Below are 25,266 nucleotides of genomic sequence, written 5' to 3'. Positions count from 1 at the left end.
TGCATAAAGCTGGAAAAGTTAGAAGTTTACAAGATCTGGACATTATGATTTACCTGCCAAGGGATCAGAATGTCTTAAGATGCCGAGATACTGAGATGGGTAAATTAGGTGTTCTCTGTGGTGCTGCCAAGGGATAGCAATTAGCCATAGCTGTCACTATCCATGTCGGGAAGTCAATTAGGCTACTTTCACACTTGCGTTGGTATGGGCCCGTCGCAATGCGTTGGGCCGACGTACCGACGCACGTTGTGAAATATTTGCACAACGGGGGCAGCGGATGCAGTTTTTCAATGCATCCGCTGCCCCATTGTAATGTCCAGGAAGGAGGGGGCGGAGTTTCGGCCGTGCATGCGTGGTCGAAAATGGCGGACACGACGTTCAAAAAAACGTTACTTGTAACGTTTTTTTTGTGTGTCGCGGCTGTCAAAACACGACGCATCCGTCGCACGATGGATGCGACGTGTGGCCATACGTCGCAATGCGTCGCTAATGCAAGTCTATGGAGAAAAAACGCATCCTGCGGGCAACTTTGCAGGATGCGTTTTTTCTCCAAAACGGCGCATTGCGACGTACGTCACACGACGCTAGTGTGAAAGTAGCCTTAGAAGTGTTCGTGTAGAGACTAGAGAGGAACCGGGACGCCCCGACCCGTAGTAGTGGAGTTCAGTAAGGTGATTATGACTTCCTTTGTTGTTCTACAACACTCTAAACTTTTTTTTTTCAAAAAACAAAACATTTTTTATGGCTGGCCACCTTGCAACAAAAAAAATTAGATTGTCCCTGTCTTTTGTCTGCTGGTTTTGAAATTGTCATTTCGACTGCAAGGATCAGCATGGTGCGATACACAAATGACTCTGAAGTCCACGATTAGTAGTGTGACGGCTGCAGACCATGCTCCTGATATGCTGCTTCTTGAGTAGGAAAATATAAAGTGCGTCTTTTCCCTAAATGCTGGTGTTTTGCATGGGATTTCTATTAATGTGCACTGTGTAACATTGTTCTATGTCCTGAGCTAACAATAGGTGCAGTGTGACATCGTCCAGCTTTTCATGAACTACGTATTGTTACTTATGTTTGTCATTTGCAAGTCCCTCATGTTTAGGACAATGGTGGCCTCATGATTTGCAAAACCTCACTCCGTTGTATGGAAATATTTTCAGCGAGCAATGGCCTTCTTTGCATTTCATGTTTTTGTATGGCGGACACTTTTCGCTGTAATGGTGAAGTTCTTAGTATGGTCTTCTAATGCATGGAGTGTTAGTTTAGTCGTTGTAGTAAGAGCATGTCTGTAAGTGCAACTCTTGGTTAAGAGTTTTATTTTATTGATGTTTATCTATAAAATTTAACGGAAATAAATTTACCCTATATAAATGGAGTTGCAGTCTTGTAAATACACATACAGTTGTGGCCAAAAGTATTGACACCCCTGCAATTCTGTCAGATAATACTCAGTTTCTTCCTGAAAATGATTGCAAACACAAATTCTTTGGTATTATTATCTTCATTTAATTTGTCTTAAATGAAAAAACACAAAAAGAATTGTCCTAAAGCCAAATTGGATATAATTCCTCACCAAACATAAAAAAGAGGGTGGACAAAAGTATTGGCACTGTTCGAAAAATCATGTGATGCTTCTCTAATTTGTGTAATTAACAGCACCTGTAACTTACCTGTGGCATCTAACAGGTGTTGGCAATAACTATATCACACTTGCAGCCAGTTGACATGGATTAAAGTTGACTCAACCTCTGTCCTGTGTCCTTGCGTGTACCACATTGAGCATGGAGAAAAGAAAGAAGACCAAAGAACTGTCTGAGGACTTGAGAAACCAAATTGTGAGGAAGCATGAGCAATCTCAAGGCTACAAGTCCATCTCCAAAGACCTGAATGTTTCTGTGTCTACCGTGCACAGTGTCATCAAGAAGTTTAAAGCCCATGGCACTGTGGCTAACCTCCCTAGATGTGGACGGAAAAGAAAAATTGACGAGATTTCAACGCAAGATTGTGCGGATGTTGGATAAAGAACCTCGACTAACATCCAAACAAGTTCAAGCTGCCCTGCAGTCCGAGGGTACAACAGTGTCAACCCGTACTATCCGTCGGCATCTGAATCAAAAGGGACTGTATGGTAGGAGACCCAGGAAGACCCCACTTCTTACCCCAAGACATAAAAAAGCCAGGCTGAAGTTTGCCAAAACTTACCTGAAAAAGCCTAAAACGTTTTGGAAGAATGTTCTCTGGTCAGATGAGACAAAAGTAGAGCTTTTTGGGCAAAGGCATCAACATAGAGTTTATAGGAGAAAAAAAGAGGCATTCAAAGAAAAGAACACGGTCCCTACAGTCAAACATGGCGGAGGTTCCCTGATGTTTTGGGGTTGCTGTGCTGCCTCTGGCACTGAACTGCTTGACCGTGTGCATGGCATTATGAAGTCTGAAGACTCGCAACAAATTTTGTAGCATGATGTAGGGCCCAGTGTGAGAAAGCTGGGTCTCTCTCAGAGGTCATGGGTCTTGCAGCAGGACAATGACCCAAAACACACTTCAAAAAGCACTAGAAAATGGTTTGAGAGAAAGCACTGGAGACTTCTAAGGTGGCCAGCAATGAGTCCAGACCTGAATCCCATAGAACACCTGTGGAGAGACCTAAAAATGGCAGTTTGGAGAAGGCACCCTTCTGATATCAGGGACCTGGAGCAGTTTGCCAAAGAAGAATGGTCTAAAATTCCAGCAGAGCATTGTAAGAAACTCATTTATGGTTACCGGAAGCGGTTGGTCACAGTTATTTTGGCTAAAGGTTGTGCAACCAAGTATTAGGCTGAGGGTGCCAATACTTTTGTCTGGCCCATTTTTGGAGTTTTGTGTGAAATGATCAATGTTTTCTTTTTGCTTCATTCTCTTTTGTGTTTTTCATTTAAGACAAATTAAATGAAGATAATAATACCAAAGAATTTGTGTTTGCAATCATTTTCAGGAAGAAACTGAGTATTATCTGACAGAATTGCAGGGTTGTCAATACTTTTGGCCACAACTGTACAAAGTAAGGTCCTGTTAATGCCCCATGTATACGCTCCACCAGCGGTATATGCTTTAGTGCACGGCATCGGACAGAAACAAAATGAACATATACCCTGCTTATACTTACAGCAAGGTATGTGTTCATTTTGTTCTGTCTGTGGTTTTTGACTGTTTAAATGGCTGGTGTGAACATGCTCCTATCTTGCATGCATACCAACTTGTACTCAAGTTCATTTTTTCGGTTCAGTTTAATACACAGTGGAAGTGTCCAGACTTTACTGGGCCAAATGAAGTCTATTTATCACTGAGTCCGAAAAATTATACATAGCACTTCAATAACTCATGGAAATTCATAAGTCTGTGACCGAAATATCAGACAGAGAAGAGATCTAGGATTAGAAAAGTTCACATTTTGATTTATTTTATTGTATTTTTTTAAGGTAATCTAAATTAAAAAAATGTCCTTTTCAAATCCTAGATCTCTTCTTTGTCTGTAATATTTCTGCCACAGATTTATGCATTTCCAAATGTAGTCTAAGACTAGTCATACACAGTAGATGGCCGATTGTTTGGCCAATAGCCATCTCCGCTATATCTCCCATGCACAGGAGCGCTCTTCTCTATGAGAACACTGACATGTCGGTTGGCGACTTATCTCACGTAAAACAATGCAATCAGTAGTCTGAAATTGGACGTGCGCGATTGACATCTTTCCCGACCCCATTCACGTTGGACCGTTGGCTGAACCCATCGATATTGACTGGTTCAGCCAACATTAGCCTAATGTGTATGGAGGCCTTTACACAGTGGGCCTTCAGGTCGCGTTTTCACAATTCCCTTAGTGTTGCACAAATGGATGATGGAATTATCATCAATACTAAGGAAATCCTGAAAACATATGTTGGCCGGCCTTGACCACTGGGATTGAAGAACTTTCTGAGAGACTTAGCTTAGTTTTAGCTTTGTTTGACCTTTTTCTACATAAGCATAGTATTTTTTTTTTATATTTTGGAGAATAGAATGGTTTACTTCTTCATATACTAAGCTTATACATTTTTATCTTTTTTTGCTGTTTTCATTTTTTTGTAGTAGAAAAAGTAGTGTTAACGCTCTCCAATAACCCAGCTAATTATGCTGAATTATTAGGGTAGTGGGCTGACTTTAGAACTGAGCGGATTGCATCTGTGCTCTCTGGTCGTTGACAGTAGCTGCATACATTTCCTTACCTTGGCCGCACAGATAGCTTCATGCCAGGCTGTCGAATCAAATACTGCGCCAGGGATTCCGGAAGCTCGGGAAATTGGCGCAGGTCATGTCCACATCCAGAGAGCACTGGCCCAGACCTTGGACCAGGGTTGCACAAAGCGATCCGTTCATCTCGAGTTGACGTGTATTAAAATTGTAAATGGGGAAGTGTATGCAAACATACCCAGACATTTCCAAATATGTCAACCATGTAGATGAAAACATAATAATGGTATAGTTTTGTGTAACGTGTTACATATATGCTAATTGTATGCTGAAAACTTGTACCCGAGGGTAGACTGATAAATGTGATGTGAGCCGGGTCTAAAAGTGTACAAAAAATATTGTGAGTGCGCAAAAGATGACACTAGGAAAAATGAATGCGGCAAACGGCCTACAGACGTCCTCCTGAATATTGGTTTACATTGTAATATTTATCCAGGACTTGAAAATATTTGTGCTGTTGCCTGGCAACAAGCACTATAGATGACAGCGGTGACTGTGGTTGTCACGGACATTTTCTGTAGAATCAGTGACTTCACATACTGCATTGATAACATGCCACCAGCGCACACATCCTTCTCTAAGGCCCCGTACACATTAAGTAGAAGTCAGCCAGTTTGGGCAGAAACGTCAGTTTTCCGTGGTAAAGACGATGACCGCATCTATGTTGAATGTTACTGGTGAATTAAATAAGGAGGAGAGAAAAGGTCAGTGTGTATGTAATGCGCACACCTGATGTGTGTGAAAGTAAATCACAGAATACACCAAAACACATCCAAAAAATAAAACCATTTAAACAACATAGCAATCACCCCTGTATACATAGTAACCAAAGTGGCACGATAAGTATGCAATTATGATGCAAAAATGCAGTCAATAATAGGGCACAAACAGAATATATAAGCCACAATAACAGCTGACTCAAATGGATGATCACCTGCGTATAAGGTCCCTCCAAACAGGAGCAAACAGCCAAAAATGGGCATCCCCATGGGTGGTATAATAACCTAGGACAATAATGTTGAGACCTAGTGAGCCAACTGCAAAAAAAGGAAGAAAGAAAAAGGAGTCCTGGTGGATATAGGTGGTATAGAATGAGCCACTAAGGCAGGCACAATGAGAACCTGTAGTAAGGCTACAAGCTATAGAGAAATAGCAGCTAATGTGAAAGGAGCGGGTAAGCGCCAATGACATATCACATGGCAGGGCAATCATGGCAGAGATCAGTCAGGTAGGGGATACCAATATGGGCAGTCATCCCAGGAAAGTACTGGTGACTGACGGTGAAAAGTGTAAGTGAACAAGTCTTATACATCAGTAACTTGTGATTTATTTATTTTTTCTTTTCGGTGCAGTCATATGAAAATGCCCTGGGACAAGGAGCCGGATTAGAAGCTCACGGTAAGAAGTGATACAGGAAAGATGTACCGTGTTAGGCTAATTTCACACTTGCTTTCTTTTCCAGCGCGTTTTTAGCGCAAAAAAACGCATAGAAAAAACGCATACAAATGCATACAAATGCTGCGTTTTTTTCAAGCATTTTTATGAGCATGCATGAAAAAAACGCAGCGTTTTTATGCGTTTGTATGCGTTTTTAGTGCGTTTTTACCGCGTTTGCGTTTTTTTTCCAACATTAGGTGGCCCCTCACACTAACCCAAACCATGACTTTACTAACCCTAACCCTAACCCTGATCCTAACCCTGACCCTAACCCTGACCTTAACCCTAAACCCTAGCTAACCCTAACCCTAGCCCTAAACCCCCTTAACTAACCCTAACTCTAACCCAAACCCCTAAATTCCATTGTCCAACTAATGGTAAAAAAAAAAACGCACGCGCAAAAAAACGCATACATAAGCATGCCAATGCGCACATATGCGCACCCATAGACTTATAATGGGTGTCTTGCTGTAAAAAAACGCATTGCGCGCGCATGCGTTTTTTTGAGGCAAGTCGGACGCTCAAAAAATGCAACAGGATGCATTTTGTGCGCCCGAGCGCATACCACAAAAAAACGCATGCGCGGAAAAACGCATACAAACGCATGTGTATGCGCACATAAGTGCATCCCATGCAAAGTATAGGAAAAAAAAATCGCATGCGTTTTTTAGCGCTAAAATCCCGCAAAAAAAAACGCAAGTGTGAAACCAGCCTAAGCCAGTAGATAGAAAAATATGCAGAATTGAGAGTCCTCAGTGGTTGATACCTTTTAATGGCTAACTGAAAAGGTGGTAACACATTGCAAGCTTTCCAGACTACTCAGGTCTCTTCATCAGGCTAGACTAATACAAAATCTGAAGTCACATATTTATGCACAATACAACACAGAAAAAATGCAATAGATAAGACAAGTGACGTGAAGCAGAACTATCAATATGGGAGAGGGAGAAACATAAATATTGGTATTGAAAGGTAACTTCACATCTCAGAGAGAGAGACGTGTTTGGGAGTATAAATTTATGATGACCTTTGACACTCTCAGTGTTGGAATGAATGTGTCGCATGGATTTGTCTTTTTACATCAATTAAGGAATTTGCTGTCAAGACCTTGTGGAGGCATCACAACACATTAGGAGACCCCAATCAGAGGACCATAAAACATCCAGACTCCTTATCTATGTACTGGTCCAATATTTATGTTTCTCCCTCTCCCATATTGATAGTTCTGCTTCACGTCACTTGTCTTATCTATTGCATTTTTTCTATGCTGTATTGTGCATAAATATGTGACTCTTCAGATTTTGTGTTAGTCTAGCCTGATGAAGAGACCTGAGTAGTCTCGAAAGCTTGCAATGTGTTACCATCTTTTCAGGTAGCCATTAAAAGGTAAGAAGTGATTAATTTTTATATATATATTCACAATAAATTCTGATTGACATAATCTTGGCTGAAAACCTGAAATGAATTTATGCAAATTCAACATTTTTTTCTACAGGTAGATTTAGAAGCATGATGGGGGAAAAAAATAAAAAAAAAATAAAGGATCATATAATTTAGCCCTGTATCGTACCAGTAAGTGCACTAATAGTGCTGGTATAAGATTAAGTATAAGTAAGACCAGGTTCAGATGGGTGTATTACTGGCACATTTGTGTACCTGTATCACGGAAGCAAGTTACAGCACCATCATGGGTCTAACAACCTGAAATGAGAGGTCCATAGGAATCTGTGAAGCCATCAGTTCAGGTCATTATATCCACGATCAGACCAGGACAGATGCCCCTAATGTCATCTCAAATCAGCCTAATTGAAATGTGGTCCTATACGGTCTGATTAGTATGCATGGCATGATTGTTGCTATGAGAATTGATTTTTCTGAGATTTGAAGAGGTCACTGTTCTTTGTTCTTTGGCAATTCTGGCTTGAGCTAAAGGTAGAGTTATCGGGCCAGTTGCAAAAACAATATTCATACGTGGTGAATGTTGTGAACCGACCCTCTAGGAGACTGCGGTGTATTAAATTCTAAAGCTGCTAATTATCCCTTGTAATCTTTGGAGAAGCCCATTTACCAATCCATAGCAGAAATCTGACTTTCCCTTGCAGATTTCTACCATTGGTTTTCTTTGAGCTGGAAATGTTTAGTGCTAATATTTAATAATGTGAACATGACATAAGTTGAGAACATTGAGGAAACTGGTTCAGTAGTGAAGCTGAGTCGGCGGAGCAGGGGAACATGGCTTTGCCGTGGTCACACTATTTAATTCTCTGAGATTGCCATCCAATTTTTTAGTAATAAATCTATGGTATCTTATTAATATGCTGCGGCCTCATCAACGTTTACATCTGATCAATAAATAGGATCTTGGGCTAAGGCTTGCCATATACCTTGTTGGTTCCGAGCACTTATACACGAGCGCACTCTTGAGTGTCTGTATATTCTCAAATAGCCAGAAGGGGATGGGTCAGTGGCAATGTTATCTCTGTTCAGAACAAAACAGTTGGGCATGTTGAAATCCAACATGTCCAACCAACCCTGGCAGCTGTCCTCAGGGGAGATTTGGAACCCCACCAAACCGATTATGTGGACATGTGGTCCTGCCGACAGGTGCCGTCTACATTCATGTCATGTGCATAGCACCTTCTCCGTTTTAATTCAATAAAAGTATTAAATCTCTGCACAAAGGAAATAATAAAAGAAAAAAATAGATATATGTAATGTGATCCAGATGACACACTGCTACACTTCACAGTACAGTACTTGTTACCATGTGCGTAAGCCTGAGGGGAAGAAACTGTAATGCAAGGTTCTGTAATTCTTGTTTGGGCAATGGCAGATTTTATACATGGCTTCAAGTCACGTAGCTTGTCATATGTGTGTTGTGCGCATCTCTAATTTATAAACCTGAAGAAGTGAGTTGTTTTTATTATGTAGACTAGCTGAAGAGCCCGGCGTTGCCTGGGCATAGTAACCAACTGTGGTTAGTTATAACAAATTATAATGATTATATTGCACATAAAACCATTTCACATCATATATTCAACACTACAGATTTCCAACACAAATTAACTAAACGATTACCCAAGTATTGATAGTATTTTATTTTCAACTCATTCAAGAGCCTTTTGATAAACAACATGTGTATCTGTGTATTTAATCCTCTCCTGTGTGTTACTGACTGCTGAGCAGTGTATCTAATCCTATCCTGTGTGATACTGACTGCTGAGCCATGTATCTAATCCTATCCTGTGTGATACCCTCTGCTGAGCCGTGTATCTAACCCTATCCTGTGTGATACTGTCTGCTGAGCAGTGTATCTAATCCTATCCTGTGTGATACCCTCTGCTGAGCCGTGTATCTAACCCTATCCTGTGTGATACTGTCTGCTGAGCATTGTATCTAATCCTATCCTGTGTGATACTGACTGCTGAGCCGTGTATCTAATCCTATCCTGTGTGATACTGACTGCTGAGCCGTGTATCTAATCCTATCCTGTGTGATACTGACTGCTGAGCAGTGTATCTAATCCTATCCTGTGTGATACCCTCTGCTGAGCCGTGTATCTAACCCTATCCTGTGTGATACTGTCTGCTGAGCAGTGTATCTAATCCTATCCTGTGTGATACTGACTGCTGAGCCGTGTATCTAATCCTATCCTGTGTGATACTGACTGCTGAGCAGTGTATCTAATCCTATCCTGTGTGATACCCTCTGCTGAGCCGTGTATCTAATCCTATCCTGTGTGATACTGTCTGCTGAGCAGTGTATCTAATCCTATCCTGTGTGATACCCTCTGCTGAGCCGTGTATCTAACCCTATCCTGTGTGATACTGTCTGCTGAGCCGTGTATCTAATCCTATCCTGTGTGATACTGACTGCTGAGCCGTGTACCTAATCTTATCATGTGTGTTACTGACTGCTCAGCCGTGTATCTAATCCTACCCTGTGTGATACTGACTGCTGAGCTGTGTATCTAATCCTATCCTGTGTGATACTGACTGCTGAGCCATGTATCTAATCCTATCCTGTGTGATACTAACTGCTGAGCCGTGTATCTAATCCTATCCTATGTGACACTGACTGCTGAGCCATGTGTCTAATCCTCTCCTGTGTGATACTGACTGCTGAGCTGTGTATCTAATCCTATCCTGTGTGATACTGACTGCTGAGCCATGTGTCTAATCCTCTCCTGTGTGATACTGACTGCTGAGCTGTGTATCTAATGCTATCGTGTGTTACTAACTGCTCAGCCGTGTATCTAATCCTATCCTGTGTGATACTGACTGCTGAGCAGTGTATCTAATCCTATCCTGTGTGATACCGTCTGTTGAGCCGTGTATGTAACCCTATCTTGTGTGATACTGACTAGTGAGCCGTGTAGCTAATCCTATTCTGTGTGATACTGTCTGCTGAGCCGTGTATCTGATACTATTCTGTGTGATACTGTGTGCTGAGCTGTGTATCTAATCCTATCCTGTGTGATACTGACTGCTGAGCCGTGTATCTAATCTTATCCTGTGTGATACTGACTGCTGAGCCGTGTAGCTAATCCTATTCTGTGTGATACTGTCTGCTGAGCCGTGTATCTGATACTATTCTGTGTGATACTGTGTGCTGAGCTGTGTATCTAATCCTATCATGTGTGATACTGACTGCTGAGCTGTGTATCTAATCCTCTCCTGTGTGATACTGACTGCTGAGCTGTGTATGTAATCCTATCCTGTGTGATACTGACTGCTGAGCCGTGTATCTAATGCTATCCTGTGTGATACTGACTGTTGAACTGTGTGTCTAATCCTATCCTGTGTGATACGGACTGCTGAGCTGTGTATCTAATCCTGTCCTGTGTGATACTGTCTGCTGGGCCGTGTATCTAATCCTATCCTGTGTGATACTGACTGCTGAGCTGTGTATCTAATCCTATCCTGTGTGATACTGACTGCTGAGCTGTGTATCTAATCCTATCCTGTGTGATACTGACTGCTGAGCTGTGTATCTAATCCTATCCTGTGTGATACTGTCTGCTGGGCCGTGTATCTAATCCTTTCCTGTGTGATACTGTCTGCTGAGCCGTGTATCTAATCCTATCCTGTGTGATACTGACTGCTGAGCTGTGTATCTTCTAATCCTCTCCTGTGTGATACTGACTGCTGAGCTGTGTATCTAATCCTATCCTGTGTGATACTGACTGCTGAGCTGTGTATCTAATCCTATCCTGTGTGATACTGACTGCTGAGCTGTGTATCTAATCCTCTCCTGTGTGATACTGACTGCTGAGCTGTGTATCTAATCCTCTCCTGTGTGATACTGACTGCTGAGCTGTGTATCTAATTCCTATCCTGTGTGATACTGACTGCTGAGCCGTGTATCTAATCCTATCCTGTGTGATACTGATTGCTGAGCTGTGTATCTAATCCTCTCCTGTGTGATACTGACTGCTGAGCTGTGTATCTAATTCCTATCCTGTGTGATACTGACTGCTGAGCCGTGTATCTAATCCTATCCTGTGTGATACTGACTGCTGAGCTGTGTATCTAATCCTATCCTGTGTGATACTGACTGCTGAGCTGTGTATCTAATCCTCTCCTGTGTGATACTGACTGCTGAGCTGTGTATCTAATCCTATCCTGTGTGATACTGACTGCTGAGCCATGTATCTAATCCTCTCCTGTGTGATACTGACTGCTGAGCTGTGTATCTAATCCTATCCTGTGTGATACTGACTGCTGAGCTGTGTATCTAATCCTATCCTGTGTGACACTGTCTGCTGAGCCGTGTATCTAATCCTATCCTGTGTGATACTGTCTGCTGAGCCATGTATCTAATCCTCTCCTGTGTGATACTGACTGCTGAGCTGTGTATCTATTCCTATCCTGTGTGATATTGTCTGCTGGGCCGTGTATCTAATCCTATCCTGTGTGATACTGTGCTCCCCCTGCAGTCTGTGTCAAAGGGTGGTCTGTGTTGGCACGGTAATAAATTGTGTTTTTTCCAGCTTTACAGAAGCGATAACACCATAAAAACGATAAGAATAATAGGCCAAATTGTTTGGTGAATTGGAACGCGCGGGGTTAAAATTTCACCTCACAACATAGCCTATGACGCTCTCGGGGTCAAGACGTGTGACTGTGCAAAATTTTGTGGCTGTAGCTACGACGGTGCAGATGCCAATCCCGGACATACAAACCCACATTGAGCTTTATATATTAGATATGCAATAAATGTCTTTTATTAGCATAAGCCTTTAAGGAAATGTAAAACTGAACACCCCCCGGGGATGTATTCCTATGTTGTGATTAATTTAGGTCGTAGTACAAAACTGCAAATATGACGACTACAGGAGTTTTTTAGTCGGTAACTATGAAGACACATACTGCTGCATAGTAGCTGAAGATGCAAAATGGTAGTTGAATACTATTTGAAAAATTACACGTCAAGCTAGAAGTCTGAACGATGCTCAAAAGAAGTGATTCAAAGTCTGTATATCTGATACTTCAGCAGTAGAATGTAGGGAAACAAATCACCTCTTGGACGTGTGATATTGTATTCCCCGTCATGTTGAGATTGGTCCAAGGCCATTGGTTTTTGGGCTTCTATTAAAAATGAAATTTTGAAATATGATACATCATTACAACACCAGGAAGAAAAAAGACATGGAATTCTGGAAATGACAGGATTGGTAAACATGTTACTGATATGCAAATGATGTAATAACGGAAACCAAAGTTTTAAAGCATCTTGATTTATTTAGTATCCGTTATGAGCAAAAAGCTTAGAAATAGCATGTCAAGGAGGTTATTCATGGTTGTCTAAAGAATGTGAGTGCCATCCCTTTTGTTCTTTTTCATACAACATAGCCATGCATGTTTTTCTTTGGATTGAGCACCCGTTCCGTGGGTAGCTGGCGTGCAGCCCAGGTGTGTGTTTGTACCGCACTATAGTGCACATCAAGGTGGCGGCAGTGGTGCCGAATTTTCTTCTTTCTTCTTGGACTAAAGAATGTTCTACCACACTGAATCCACTTGGGCACACAAACCTTTAAGATCCACTGTTGGCAGCTTCTGATCAACGTCATCCCAGGTTTGATTGACGCAAGACAAGTTCAACAACGTTGTAGCCATGGTAGCACTTTTAGGCCACGCAGACTGGTTAGAGTAACACCAGCAACATGCAGCCTCGTGTTGGAGAAATGGCTGTTTCACTGGTTCCACCTCCAAACCAATGGAACGCTGAGCTGTTAGTGTATCTGTAATGAAGACTAGAAGGATCTGGCTGCTTTACATTGTGCCACCCCTCACCATAATCCCTGTAATTGGACCGAGTGTGATATTCCCTCATGGAGGCCAATTCATGCCATTGCCCATGTGGTACATTGATTGGATGGTGGAACAAATGGTATGGCCATTTTTCAACACAACATGAGACCACATGCTGCTTGCGCTATAGTGAGCAGCCGGCGTGATGTAAATGTGCTACTATTGGCACATCTGGGATGTCATGGGTCGACAGTTGCAAAAGGAGTTACGCGTAGCAGATTTTGATGATATTTGTTCCCAAGTGCATTCAGCGCAAAAAAACATTCCTCAGATAGCCATTAATAGTCTAATATCATGCTAAGGCGTATAAACTTTCATTTCTGCACTTAATGCTCAAAGTCGATGTTTTGAAAATTTTGTTTACATTTTTTTTGCATCTTTTGCATGTCATTAACATGCCTATCGAGCCTGTGATTGCGCTGCATTATTCTATTGCGGAGATATTCACATTTTTTGCTTTTGGAGCACAATATGTGAAATCTCTGCTTATAATTTTACTGGACGTTTCTTCATAGTCTCCTATGGGAGTGTGTGCTTTTACCCCACCCTCCCAGATGCTGTCAATCAGCACTCAGCAGCAGGCTAGCAATCGCAGACGTTGATGAGTTGAGACTGGCAGTGTTTGAGGGATTAGTAAAAGCCCTGTTGGGCTGTGAGGAGAGATTTCACATACTGCGCTCCAAAAACAATAGATGTGAATATCTCACCAAGTGACAGGGCCTATTTAACCCCTTAGTGACGGAGCCAAGAGATTTGTTTTTTCGTGGCACATTATAATTTATGATAATGGTAAATTTAGGTTGATAAGTTTTGTCTTTATTTATAAAAAGTTTCAGAAATTTGACAAAAGTGTAAAAAATTTTGCAATTTTCAAAAGTTGAGTGATTATCCCTTTAATCCAGATAGTCATATCACACAAAAACATTAATAAAAAATATTTCCCACATGTCTGCTTTACATCAGCACCATTTTGAAAACGCTAATTTATTTTGTTAGCCTTTTAGGAGGTCTAATAATGTAATTTTTTCAAGGAAATTTTCAAAATTCATTTTTTTGAGGGACCTATCCAGGTTTGAAGTGACTTTGGGGGTCCTATATATTGGAAGACCCCAAATTTGATACCATTTTAAAAACAGAACCCCTCGACATATTGAAAACTGCTGTCAAATAGTTTATTAACCCTTTAGGTGATTTTCAGGAATTAATGCAAAGTGGTATAGCAGGAATGAAAAAGTGTTTGTTTACCACCTAAATGTCGCTGACTTCTGAACTGGCCGTTAGAGCCGTGAGACTCTAAAGCCCCCGTCACACAGCGATCTCACCAGCGAGATCGCTGCTGAGTCACAAGTTTTGTGATGCAACAGTGATCTCATCAGCGAGATCGCTGTGTGTGACACTTATCAGCGACCGGCCCCCCTGCCGGTTATCGCTGACCGTCCTGGAATGGCCTGGACATTTTTTTGATCGCTGGTCTCCCGCTGGCCAGCACGCATCGCTGCGTGTGACAGGCAGGAGACCAGCGATCAGCGAGCTGCCGCTGGTAACTAAGGTAAACATCGGGTTTCTAAGCGGCGCAGAGCACTTAGAAACCCTACCTGTTTGACAGCTCACCAGCGATCATGTTATGACACACCAGCGATCCTGACAAGGTAATATCGTTGTCAGGGTCGCTGGTGCGTCGCTATGTGTGACGGGGCCCTAAGGCCGCTATTTGGCCATGAACTGCTATGGTAAACATCAGGACCACACAATCATGATCTCCGTGTGTTACTTGGATTAAAGCAGAAGCCCCCACAATCTATTAACCACTTATTATTAGTGTGTTAATTGGATTAAAGCAGAAGCCCCCACAATCTATTAACCATTTATTAGATGTAGTCACTTTTGACAGCAGCAACTAAGGGGTTAAACAGATCTGGATGGTGCCAACACTAATCGTTTGTATTACAGCAAGTTGTCAGCTATAGTGTACAGCCAAGACCTTCTGGATTGTCACCTGTATGGGGATGCTATTCTCTTATATCTCAGGTCAGTAAAAAGACATATTGGCTGTCATTAAAGCCCCCGTTACACACTGCGATATCGCTAGCAATATCGCTGTAAAGTCACCGATTTTGTGACGTTGCAGCGATATTGCTAGCGATATCGCTGTGTGTGATACTTACCTCCGACCGGCTCCCCCGCTGGTTATCGCTGATCGCGCAAGAAGCTGCTGGACCATTCCTCGTCGGTCACTTCCTGCGGCGCTTCCTGCTGTGACGACGAGCGACATGTGGAGCCGGGCGGGAGGACGCAGGATCGCCGCGTCTGACAGGTAAGTAGCGACCCCCGTCCCCTGCGATGTCGCTGGTGAGATCTGCCTGTGTGGCAGCTCACTAGCGACCACCTAGCGATGCACCAGCGATCCTGACCGCGTCATATCGCTAGTCGGGATCGCTGGTGCATTGCTAGGTGTAACGGTACCTTTAGGGGTTAAATAAACACCATCAAAAATCATGCTTTGTGTATAATCTGGATCTTGTCTAATTTACATTTTATTGAAGCATCAGAAATGTAAAATGTGTTCAGTAATGCTTTTTACTGCACTCTTTCAACTGTTATTTAAATGAGTGTTATCTTATAATAGGTGGCTCCACGTTTTGTGGTATTGCTTCTCTGTGTCTCATGGGAAAACTTGAAGATGTTTTCTCTGACAAAGAACTCAACAGAATAAGAAGATGGTGCATCATGAGGCAACAAAATGGCTTCCATGGGCGACCCAACAAGCCAGTTGACACCTGTTATTCCTTTTGGGTGGGAGCAACTTTAACGGTAAGGTTTCTTTAACTGTAACTAAATTTGACAACTTTTTGTAAGTTTCTTGCTAGTAATAGGAGTAGCTTCATGCCTGCTATAACTCATGTCTGCTCCTTTCTCTTGGATTTTACTCAACACATTTATGTATGTCACTTACAGATTGTTTTGTATTGCCATTCTTCATTTACTAATTTCATTTTTTGGATTATTGCAGTTGTTAGACATCTTCAAGTATACAAATTTTGAGAAAAACAGGAATTTTATTTTATCTACCCAAGACCGTTTAGTTGGTGGTTTTGCAAAGTGGCCAGACAGCCATCCAGGTATTTTTTATTATCATTCCTATCATTTTATGCATTTAACTATCTCTGTGCAATTCTGCACTAATGTGTTATAGCGTGAGTAGAACTTAAAGGGAACCTGTCACCTCGTTTTGCCGCTATAAGATGCGGCCACCGCCTTTCAGAGCTTATCTACAGCATTCTATAATGCTGCAAATAAGCCCCCGATCCGACCTTAAAGATAATAAATATAAGTTTTATTATACTCACCCGGGGGGACGGTCTGATCCAATGGGTGTCGCAGGTCCGGGTCCGGCGCCTCCCATCTTCATGCGATGCCGCCCCCTCCTGCTTGCTTCTTGTCGCGGTTCTACGCAGGCGTACTTCTCTGGCCTGTTGAGGGCAGAGCAAAGTACTGTAGTGTTCAGGCTCCGGGTCTCTCTGACCTTTCCCGGTGCCTGCGCACTGCAGTACTTTGCTCTGCCCTCCACAGGGCAGAGACGTACCCCTGAAGTGCGATGCCAGGAGTAAGGAAGCAAGCAGAAGGGTGGCGGCGCAAGAAGATGGAAGGCGCCGGACCAGGACCTGCGACTTCCATTGGACCGCCCCCCGGATGAGTATAATAAAAGTTATTTTTCTTATCTTGCAGGTCGGATCGGGGGCTTATCTACAGTATTATAGAATGCTGTAGATAAGCCCTGAAAGGCGGTGTCTGCATCTTATAGCAGTAAAACGAGGTGACAGGTTCCCTTTTAAAGGGAACCTGCCGGGTGATTAATGATGCCCAAACTGAGAACATCATGGTTCAGAGCTTTCCTCTCTGAAACGCACCAGTTTCAGAGAAAATATACTTTGATGATCCGACTAGTCCGCCTCTGCCTTCAGCTGGCTCTTCACAGCACTGTTAGAGATGATTTTCAGGTCCATATGTACACTTGAGGGATAAGCCTAGCAAATACCTAGAGCAGTGATGGGAAGAGCCGTCCAAAAACCATAACTGGTCACCAGACTAGCGGGGCCAGCCTGACCTCTAGCTATGGTCCCCGTTCGGATCTTTACAGTATTTGGAGTGTGTCAGAGAATAGTATACCTGGCTGCAAACCTTGGGCAGAATGAATTGCCTGATGGTTCTCACCCCACTATAAAGCAAACCCATGTCACTGGCAGATAAATCTAGGATAAAATCTTTATCAATTTGTCTAATGCATTGTAGTTTTTTCCATTCTGATGTTGTATCTAGCTCAATACTGTATATTTAAAACTTACGACATACTAAAATTGGAGATTTCTGCTGTAATCAGAACAAAATATGTAATATATCTGTACGTTATGTTTTTAACTCTAGATGCCTTGCATGCATACTTTGGGATCTGTGGCCTTTCTTTGATGGGGGAGTCTGGTATAAATGAAGTCCACCCAGCACTGAATGTAAGCCTAACAACATACAAACATCTCCAGCAGCTCCATGACTCCTGGAAAGCCAAGAACTGTGAAAAGAGTTCCAATCATCTGCACCTCAGTACTTGACTGATGGCCAACAACATCACTTCGGCTGGAGATCCATATCCCCACTTCTAAGCCATGTATTAACCAAGTGTGCTTTTTTGTACTGGAGTCATTCGATCAAAGTGTTCATCGGTTAGTAGCACTGCATTGTACAACAGGCTTCAACCACTCCTCCTGTACCTCAATAAAAAATATATTTTATAAGATGGGATTATTTGAAAGTACTCCCTTTATCATGCCGCAGCTGTAGACATTCACTTCTTTGATCGTGTAAAACCTTTATTTGGAACCTATAACACAAAAACACAGAAATACTAATACAAAAGATCTTATTCTACACAATGTGCATAGAAGGTAAATTATGTGACTTCTTATTATGCAGGCTATAAACCATGGCCAGATCTGTGCTGGCACACCAGAAAATAAATCGTATCTTACCTAACTTATTTTAAACATAGTTTTAGATATACTAAATAGATGTTTCCACAGTTTTTATTAAGTGGGTGCCCCTTCACATTGACATAGTTGCCTTTGAGGTGCAATAAAATCCCAGCGTTACGATGACCTGTGAGCGACGTCAAGGTTTCACTATCAGGAAAAAAAGTTGAGACTGACTTCTGAGAAATGCAAAAAAATGCAGATTTTTTTGTTGTTGTCTTGTGAATGTTTATAGTTAAATATGGAAGATATGGCTAATTCATGATAACAATTTTTTTTCACCCCTCGGAGGTTACCTTTTGCCCTTCTGGTCCTCCAGCCCAAATAAAACTTAAGCAGGAGGCTCCAAATTGCTTCTGCCATTTGAGGTGACTGTTCAGAATAAGCTTCCGGGTTGTGTACTTGAGGGATAACACTATTTATGGCCATTATATGACCTGTAAGTTTTCCCCTCTGCAGACTCCATCTAATTATCAGTTCGCTCTCAGCTAGTGGGTGTAGACTAGCTGCTATGGTCGCTCTCATTCACACCACATGGACATGAGGGATTCCTGCTCTCTTGTCGCTATGTAGCACAGAAGCAACAGCATGGAGGAGATTATGTATTAGTACTGAACAATGTAGTTAGGAATCCAATTCTGGGGTGACATAAAACACTTACTAGAAAGCAAATGATGGGTCTGTGTGTGCCTTTGTTTCATTCCATTTCTCCTTTCCTCTCCATAGACTTCAATAAGCACCTGTAATCTGATACCTCAATGAGCTGGCACTGTGTCTTATTTTGTCAGTTTTTAGATTGATAGATTTTGCGAGCATGGGGGAAGAAGTGGCTTATAAGTGAAGAAAGAAGAATTTTCTCTTATAAAATATATTGCAGCGTTTCTTAGGGTACGTGCACACGCTGCGGATTCCTATCTCCTCCATTGTGGAGATGGTCAAACCGCAGGATAATCCGCAGATAAACCGCAGGTCTTTTGACCTGCGGATTTTGCAAAATCCGCGCGGATGAATCCGCAGCACATTCCGCAGCGTGTGCGCACACCCTTATATTTGCTTGTACTAATGATTTATGCAGTGTTTGTTAAAATGATTACTTAAAATAACCAAAGGTAGTATACTGGCTTCTTGATTTGCTCAAATAGTATGGTTTGTTAAAGGAAAACACCCCTGCTCCCACTTCAAGTGAGTTCATATCTTGAAGGTAAGGGAATCAAGCCAGTAATGGTGCAGCGTGGGTAGGAAAACAGAAAATAATGAATACACAGGACTGTGCAAACGTTTTAGGTGGGCGTGGAAAAAATGCTGCAACGTATGAAAAAAAATGATGTTAATAGTTTATTTTTATCATTTACCAAAATGCAAAGTGAATGAACAAAAGCAAAATCTAAATTGTATTAATATGTGGTGTGGCCGCCCTGTCTTCAAAAAAGCATCATTTTTTTTCACAAATAAACACACAACCCAAAACCATTTCCCTAAACATGGGAAAGGTAACACTACACAATCAATAAACATACTGATCTTATAGCCACTAAGCTATTGGTATGATCAAGAAGTGTCTAACACAGAACTAATATAAAACAAATTTTTATTGAAAATTGCACAAGATAAAAAAAACAGTATAATTGTTGGTGCCTCAAACCAGACAAAAAAAAAAGGAATCAGACAGAAACGGGGAGAACAAACCACAATACTCAGGAGACAGGATATCCAATTACATGAACACATATCATTATATTGCTGCAAAGGGTGTGCCTGTAAGGCTAAAACACCTCCACATGTAGGAAAACATTCCCATATAATTGAGAATGCTTAATCAATAGCAAACAAAGTGCTTGTGCAAATATTTAAGATGCAATCATAGCGTCCAAACAGCCCAAGAAAACGGACTGTCAAAAGATAATGTGAGTCTTAGTAATATAATTTCATCCGGCCTCCATGTGCCCACTAAACAAATTTAAAAATGGGAATCCCGATTCAAAACATAATACCTGAGATGGCGTTCCCAGCAGACATGTAGTGCCAAGTGACACGCTGATCCTCCAAACCCCGACGCGCGTTTCGCACCGCAAATGCTTCTTCCTGGGGGCGAAGTTTTCCTACATGTGGAGGTGTTTTAGCCTTACAGGCACACCCTATGCAGCAATATAATGATATGTGTTCATGTAATTGGATATCCTGTCTCCTGAGTATTGTGGTATGTTCTCCCCGTTTCTGTCTGATTCCTTCATTTTTTTTTGTCTGGTTTAAGGCACCAACGATTATTCCGTTTTTTTATCTTGTGCAATTTTCAATAAAACATTTTTTGATATTAGTTCTGTGTTAGACACTTCTTGATCATACTAATAGCTTAATTTTTTTCACAAGCCTACATCCACAGATATGGGGTTAGTTCTCCAAGATGGTTGGAACATCCTCCTTGCCGAGTTCCTCAACAACTGTGTGGCTGAAACAGACTTACGAATCCCCGCAGTGCACGCACTATGTGCTGCGGGGATTCGCCAGTTTCAGACCCTTTGTATGTATGAGTTATACATACTCCCAACCAGTGGCAGGGCCTCTCTCCATACACTTGTATTGAGCCGAGGATGTGCCTCGTCTAGTGACGCAGCCGGCCAGTGGACATGTCCGACTAGAGGACGCAGCCTCGCTGCATACAAGTGTATGGAGCGAGGCCGCTCCCACTAGAAGAGCTCTGTCCGGGAGTATGTATAACTCCTACATACCCTCCGGGTCTGAAACCAGCGAATCTTTGCAGCGCACACTGCGTGCACGGGGGGGTTCATAAGTCTGAAGTCACACATGGGGACTGCAGACTTATTGGTTTTGACCGGACAACCCCTTTAATAGAGATATTATTAACACTTCTGGTTTAGGAAGCATTTTTACTTTGCAGCATTTTTTTGACACCCGCTTAAAACTTTTGCACAGTACTGTATCGTGCCATTTGTTAATTTAAGCAATTTGGAGCATCCCATCGGGTTTTATTAAAAATCAGAAAACCTGTGTAATGTAAAAGATCTTTGCCAGCAAGTATTTTATTAAATGATGACCATTTCTCACAGAGCCTGGCACTCTCTTTATATAACATATCTATGTACGGATCATGAAATATCTGTAGATTACAGACTTGTTTAATTGTACTAAAGACCGGCTCCGCCTAACATATCTGTTGTACAGGAAAACGATTCAACCATTTTGCATGTCTCGCATAGTAATATTTTTATGAAAAATTCATCCTTTCCAGCTTCATCGCACAATATTGCCAAGTATTGACCACAGAATGTGTGCTATGCGCTGCATTTTACTACAGGTGCGTTATTTAATCAAGTAAATGAGTCTGTAGTAATGATTTCTACATTTTTTTACAATAAATATAATTGTACAGCTGCTTCTTGTGAATGCTTGTTTTTATTTGGGTAGGTCTATATTGGAACAAATGTGGGGTCTGTTATGTATTTGCATCCCCTGGCTTCCTCAAAGACAGCAAGTCATGGTTTTCTCTTTAGACATAAGCCTAGAACTAAATAAGGACATTAAACTGGATCTGTCACTGGAATGTCTTTATTTCCGTAGTGCCTGCAGGTGATACTGCGCCCATGGAGCACAACCCTTTAGGCTGGTTTTACACTTGCCGTGTTTTTTGCGGCCCGTTTTTACAGGCCGTATTGCCGAACAGCTGGTTTACAAGGATTAACTAGCAATAATAGTTCTATTGCAATCCCATTCTTGTCAGAATTTGATTATTATCCCTCATAGCTCATTTTCCACCTCCTCCTCACAATCTCGCTATTGCTTTCCTGTAGTGTAAATGAAATCTAAAATATGAACCCCCTTCTCCTGCCCTAGACCACTTAAATTAGAGCATTTAATCTATGCAGACTATACCAGAGAACCTTTAAAAAGTATTCCATCTTTTTTCCCCTATTTTCTGCTCTCAATGTGGGACGCCTCTTATGAGGCATCTTTTAGTATGTACCCGTTTTGTATGAAGTGTTGCTCAGAGCTGAGTGGACGCATGTTCCATCCTCAGAAGCTGTAAATGTCTTGGTGACACCGTTTCCACTCTGATTACCGACGTTTTGTGTGCCTGATAGAGACCCATAAGTTGTGTGTAATTCTTGTGTTGTGGTGAGCGGTGACAGGATGAGTAATTCTCGACACTAGCTTCCTGTCGCATGCTGTGTCATGTATACTCATCTTCTTTTGTGTTATCAAATGTCTTCTCATTTCCTTTAGATACATCTTTACACACATCTCATTTTTTTAGATGAATTGCTGCATGCATGCGATACACTGCCGAAAACAATACTTTCTAATATTTCAGAACTTGATCAGCAAAAGTGAATGCTGATTTGCAATTGTGAATTTAGATTTTAAACGGAACCTGTCACTAGAAACAATTCTGTTAACCTGCAGATTAACCCCATATCTGGAGATTAACAGCTTTATTATGCTGTCCTGTGCCTGCACGTAGCTGAATGCAGCATGGAGAAAATTATCTTTATTCTCCCTGACAGCATTCGGTATTCAGTCATAGGGGCAGGGCCTGTTCAGTCACCGCTCTGAGATTGCAGAGTGGCTGCTGTAACTGCGCCCCTGGCCCTGACTGACAGCTGACTGCAATGTAGAGCCAGTGTCAGTCAGGGCCGGGGGCGCAGTTACTGCAGCCACTCTGTATTCTTAGAACAGTGACTGAACCAGCCCAGTCCCTGCCCCATGACTAAATACTGAATGCTGGGGGGGAAATAAAGATCATTTTCTCCCCACTGCGTTCGGCGACATGCAGGCGCTGGACAGCATCATAACGCTGTAAGGCTGCTTTTACATTTACCATATTTCTGCGGTCCAATTTTGCGGCCTCAATAGATTTCTATGGGCCCGCAAAAATTCCAGGGTGCGCCGTACGGCTGTGAGGGCCGTATTTGCGGCCGTGATATTTTCACGGTGTACGGACATAGCCCCTATTGAAAGTCAATGGGGCCGCAAAAACAAACTAAAGTTTGTTTTTGTGGAAACAAACGAAAGTTTGTTTTTGCGGTGCACAGTGAGTTCTGGTTTTGCAGAACGCCACTTTTTTTTCCTAATACTATTTACATAGTATTGGAAAAATGAAAAACGGCGATCCATAAGCTGTTTTGCGGACTGTTATTGCGGCATACCGCAAAAACAGGCCACAATAACGGACCACAAAAACAGCGGTAAGTGTAGAAGTAGCCTTAACCTGCAAATATGGGGTTAATCTGCAGGTTAACAGCTTTGTTCCTGGTGACAGATTCCCTTTAAAGAATTGCTCTTTATATTACTTTGACCTTTGCAATAATTTAATCACCATTTTTTAAATCCTATGTACACAATACAGGTGCGGGCTGCTATTCTTAGGCTGGTAAGGGGCCATGAGTATGAGCCCCGCAACCAAAAAACAGCAGCCCTCAGCTGCCCAGAAAAGGCGCATCTATTAGATGTGCCTATTCTGGAGCTTTGTCAGGTTCTTCCACTACTACAGGGCAATTGGGGTCATAAGGGGTTAATGTCACCTGTGTATTGTAAGGTGACATTAAGCCTGGCTTAGTAATGGAGAGGCGTCAATAAGACACCTATTCATTACTAATTCTGTAGTAAGAAAAGGGTTATTCAAACACACACACATTAAGAATAAAGTCTTTTAATGAAATAATACACCGCAAATTTTTCCCATCTTTATTACACTGCTAATCCAATCTGGAAGCCACTGATCACCTGTCAAAAAAAATTATAAAATCAAACCAACAATATGCCAGACCTGTCCGGCGCTCAGTCAAGTCCCACAGCATAAATCCATCTCTGGGGGTTAATCAGTTTACAGCCGGAGCGCTGCTAATGCAACCACTCGGGCTGTAAACTACTGGGGAATGAATGGGAAGCAACACGCACAGGCTCAGTGATGAGCGGTGATGTGCATTTTCCCACAATGCTGAGGTCACAGGAGTTCATGCCATCAGCGAGCACAGACTCGGTGACGTCACTGCTGGTCACTGAGCCTGTGCGCGCTGCTACCCATTCATTCCCCAGTAGTTTACAGCCCAAGCGGTCGCATTAGCACCACTCCGGCTGTAAACTGATGAACCCCCAGATATGGATTTACACCGTGGGACTTGACTGAGCGCCGGCCAGGTCTGGTATATTGTTGGTTTGTTTTTATTATTTTTTTTACAGGTGATCAATGGCTTCCAGATGGGATTAGCAGTGTAATAAAGATGGGAAAAATGTGTGGTGTATTATTTCATTAAAAAACTTTATTCTTAATGTGTGTGTGTTTAAATAACGGTGTGTCAGTGTCTCCAGTACGTGAAAAAAATGTCACTACACGTACCGGAGACACTGAAGTGTGAAACAGGCCTTATTTATATACATGTTGTTTCAATTGTAAGGTAATTGCTTTGAAAATGGTAAATGAGGGCAATTTGTGGTTTTTAGAGAAGTTCATTTGGTAGCTTGGTTAATAAAGCTTGTTTAGCTGCCTGATGGAACTTGTTCTGTTAATAAAAGACGACGCTACGCTGTGAGCATGGGAACACGGGCAGGTGTTCTAAAGTCTCAAAAATCTGATTATGCAAAAACTGCTCGTCTGCAAATCATCATGTTGTTGGAAAGTAGTTAGGAAACTAATGAAACTGAGTCACAAAAATGCTGTGTCCGGCGACATTTACCTGAAAAGATCCATTCAAAAACCGAGCAGTAACATACTAATGATCAAGGAAAATGGCAATAACAGTTTCTAAACAAAAAAACTTGCTGATTGGGGTAATTGGCTTCCTAAGGAATTGGCCCCACTGTGAGCATTTGGAAGATTGTAAGAGGGACGTAGTTCCCTCTCTCCCACCCATGGACACCCTGTAACAAAATCACGGAGAGCCAATAGTTGTCATGGCTCCCGGATGTCAAACAATAACCTCCTGGTGTGCCAGGTATGGAGGCATGTTTTAACCCAGTAACAGGCATGGTTTAACAGGCATGTGCCTGTGTATTCTGACAGGTCTCATGAATTAGAGTAAATCTGTATTGCAATGCATTATACCAGTGATCAGACAAAAGCTAAGAAAAAAAAATATTAAATAACAAAATTTAAGCTCAAAAATATTACACCAATAAATACACATATTTATGTAAAAACAAAAATAAACTAATAAAATGCACATATTTGTTATCGCCACTTCCAGAACGAGCTGATCTATAAAATTGTCACCCCT

The 25,266-nt window shown here is 41.9% G+C and overlaps 1 protein-coding gene across 2 annotated transcripts in view; it reads left to right on the top strand.

Annotated features, from left to right (window-relative positions):
* Nucleotides 1–17,805, top strand: part of PGGT1B (protein geranylgeranyltransferase type I subunit beta) — a 57,226-nt gene extending 39,421 nt beyond the window's left edge. For both annotated transcript variants that reach the window (XM_073552589.1, XM_073552527.1), the window contains exons 6-9: nucleotides 5,619–5,664; nucleotides 15,643–15,827; nucleotides 16,027–16,135; nucleotides 17,439–17,805. In XM_073552589.1, coding sequence (XP_073408690.1) covers nucleotides 5,619–5,664; nucleotides 15,643–15,827; nucleotides 16,027–16,135; nucleotides 17,439–17,620 — 522 coding nt within the window. In that variant the 3' untranslated portion in view covers nucleotides 17,621–17,805. The remainder of the gene's footprint in view (nucleotides 1–5,618; nucleotides 5,665–15,642; nucleotides 15,828–16,026; nucleotides 16,136–17,438) is intronic.
* Nucleotides 17,806–25,266: the final 7,461 nt, after the last annotated feature.

This window comes from Dendrobates tinctorius, unplaced genomic scaffold (genome assembly GCF_039654945.1).
Source record: "Dendrobates tinctorius isolate UK_male_01 unplaced genomic scaffold, ASM3965494v1 ptg000003l, whole genome shotgun sequence".
Classification (NCBI taxonomy): domain Eukaryota; kingdom Metazoa; phylum Chordata; class Amphibia; order Anura; family Dendrobatidae; genus Dendrobates; species Dendrobates tinctorius.
The sequence above is the reverse complement of the archived record's forward strand: the minus strand, read 5'-3'. Positions and strand labels throughout refer to the sequence as shown.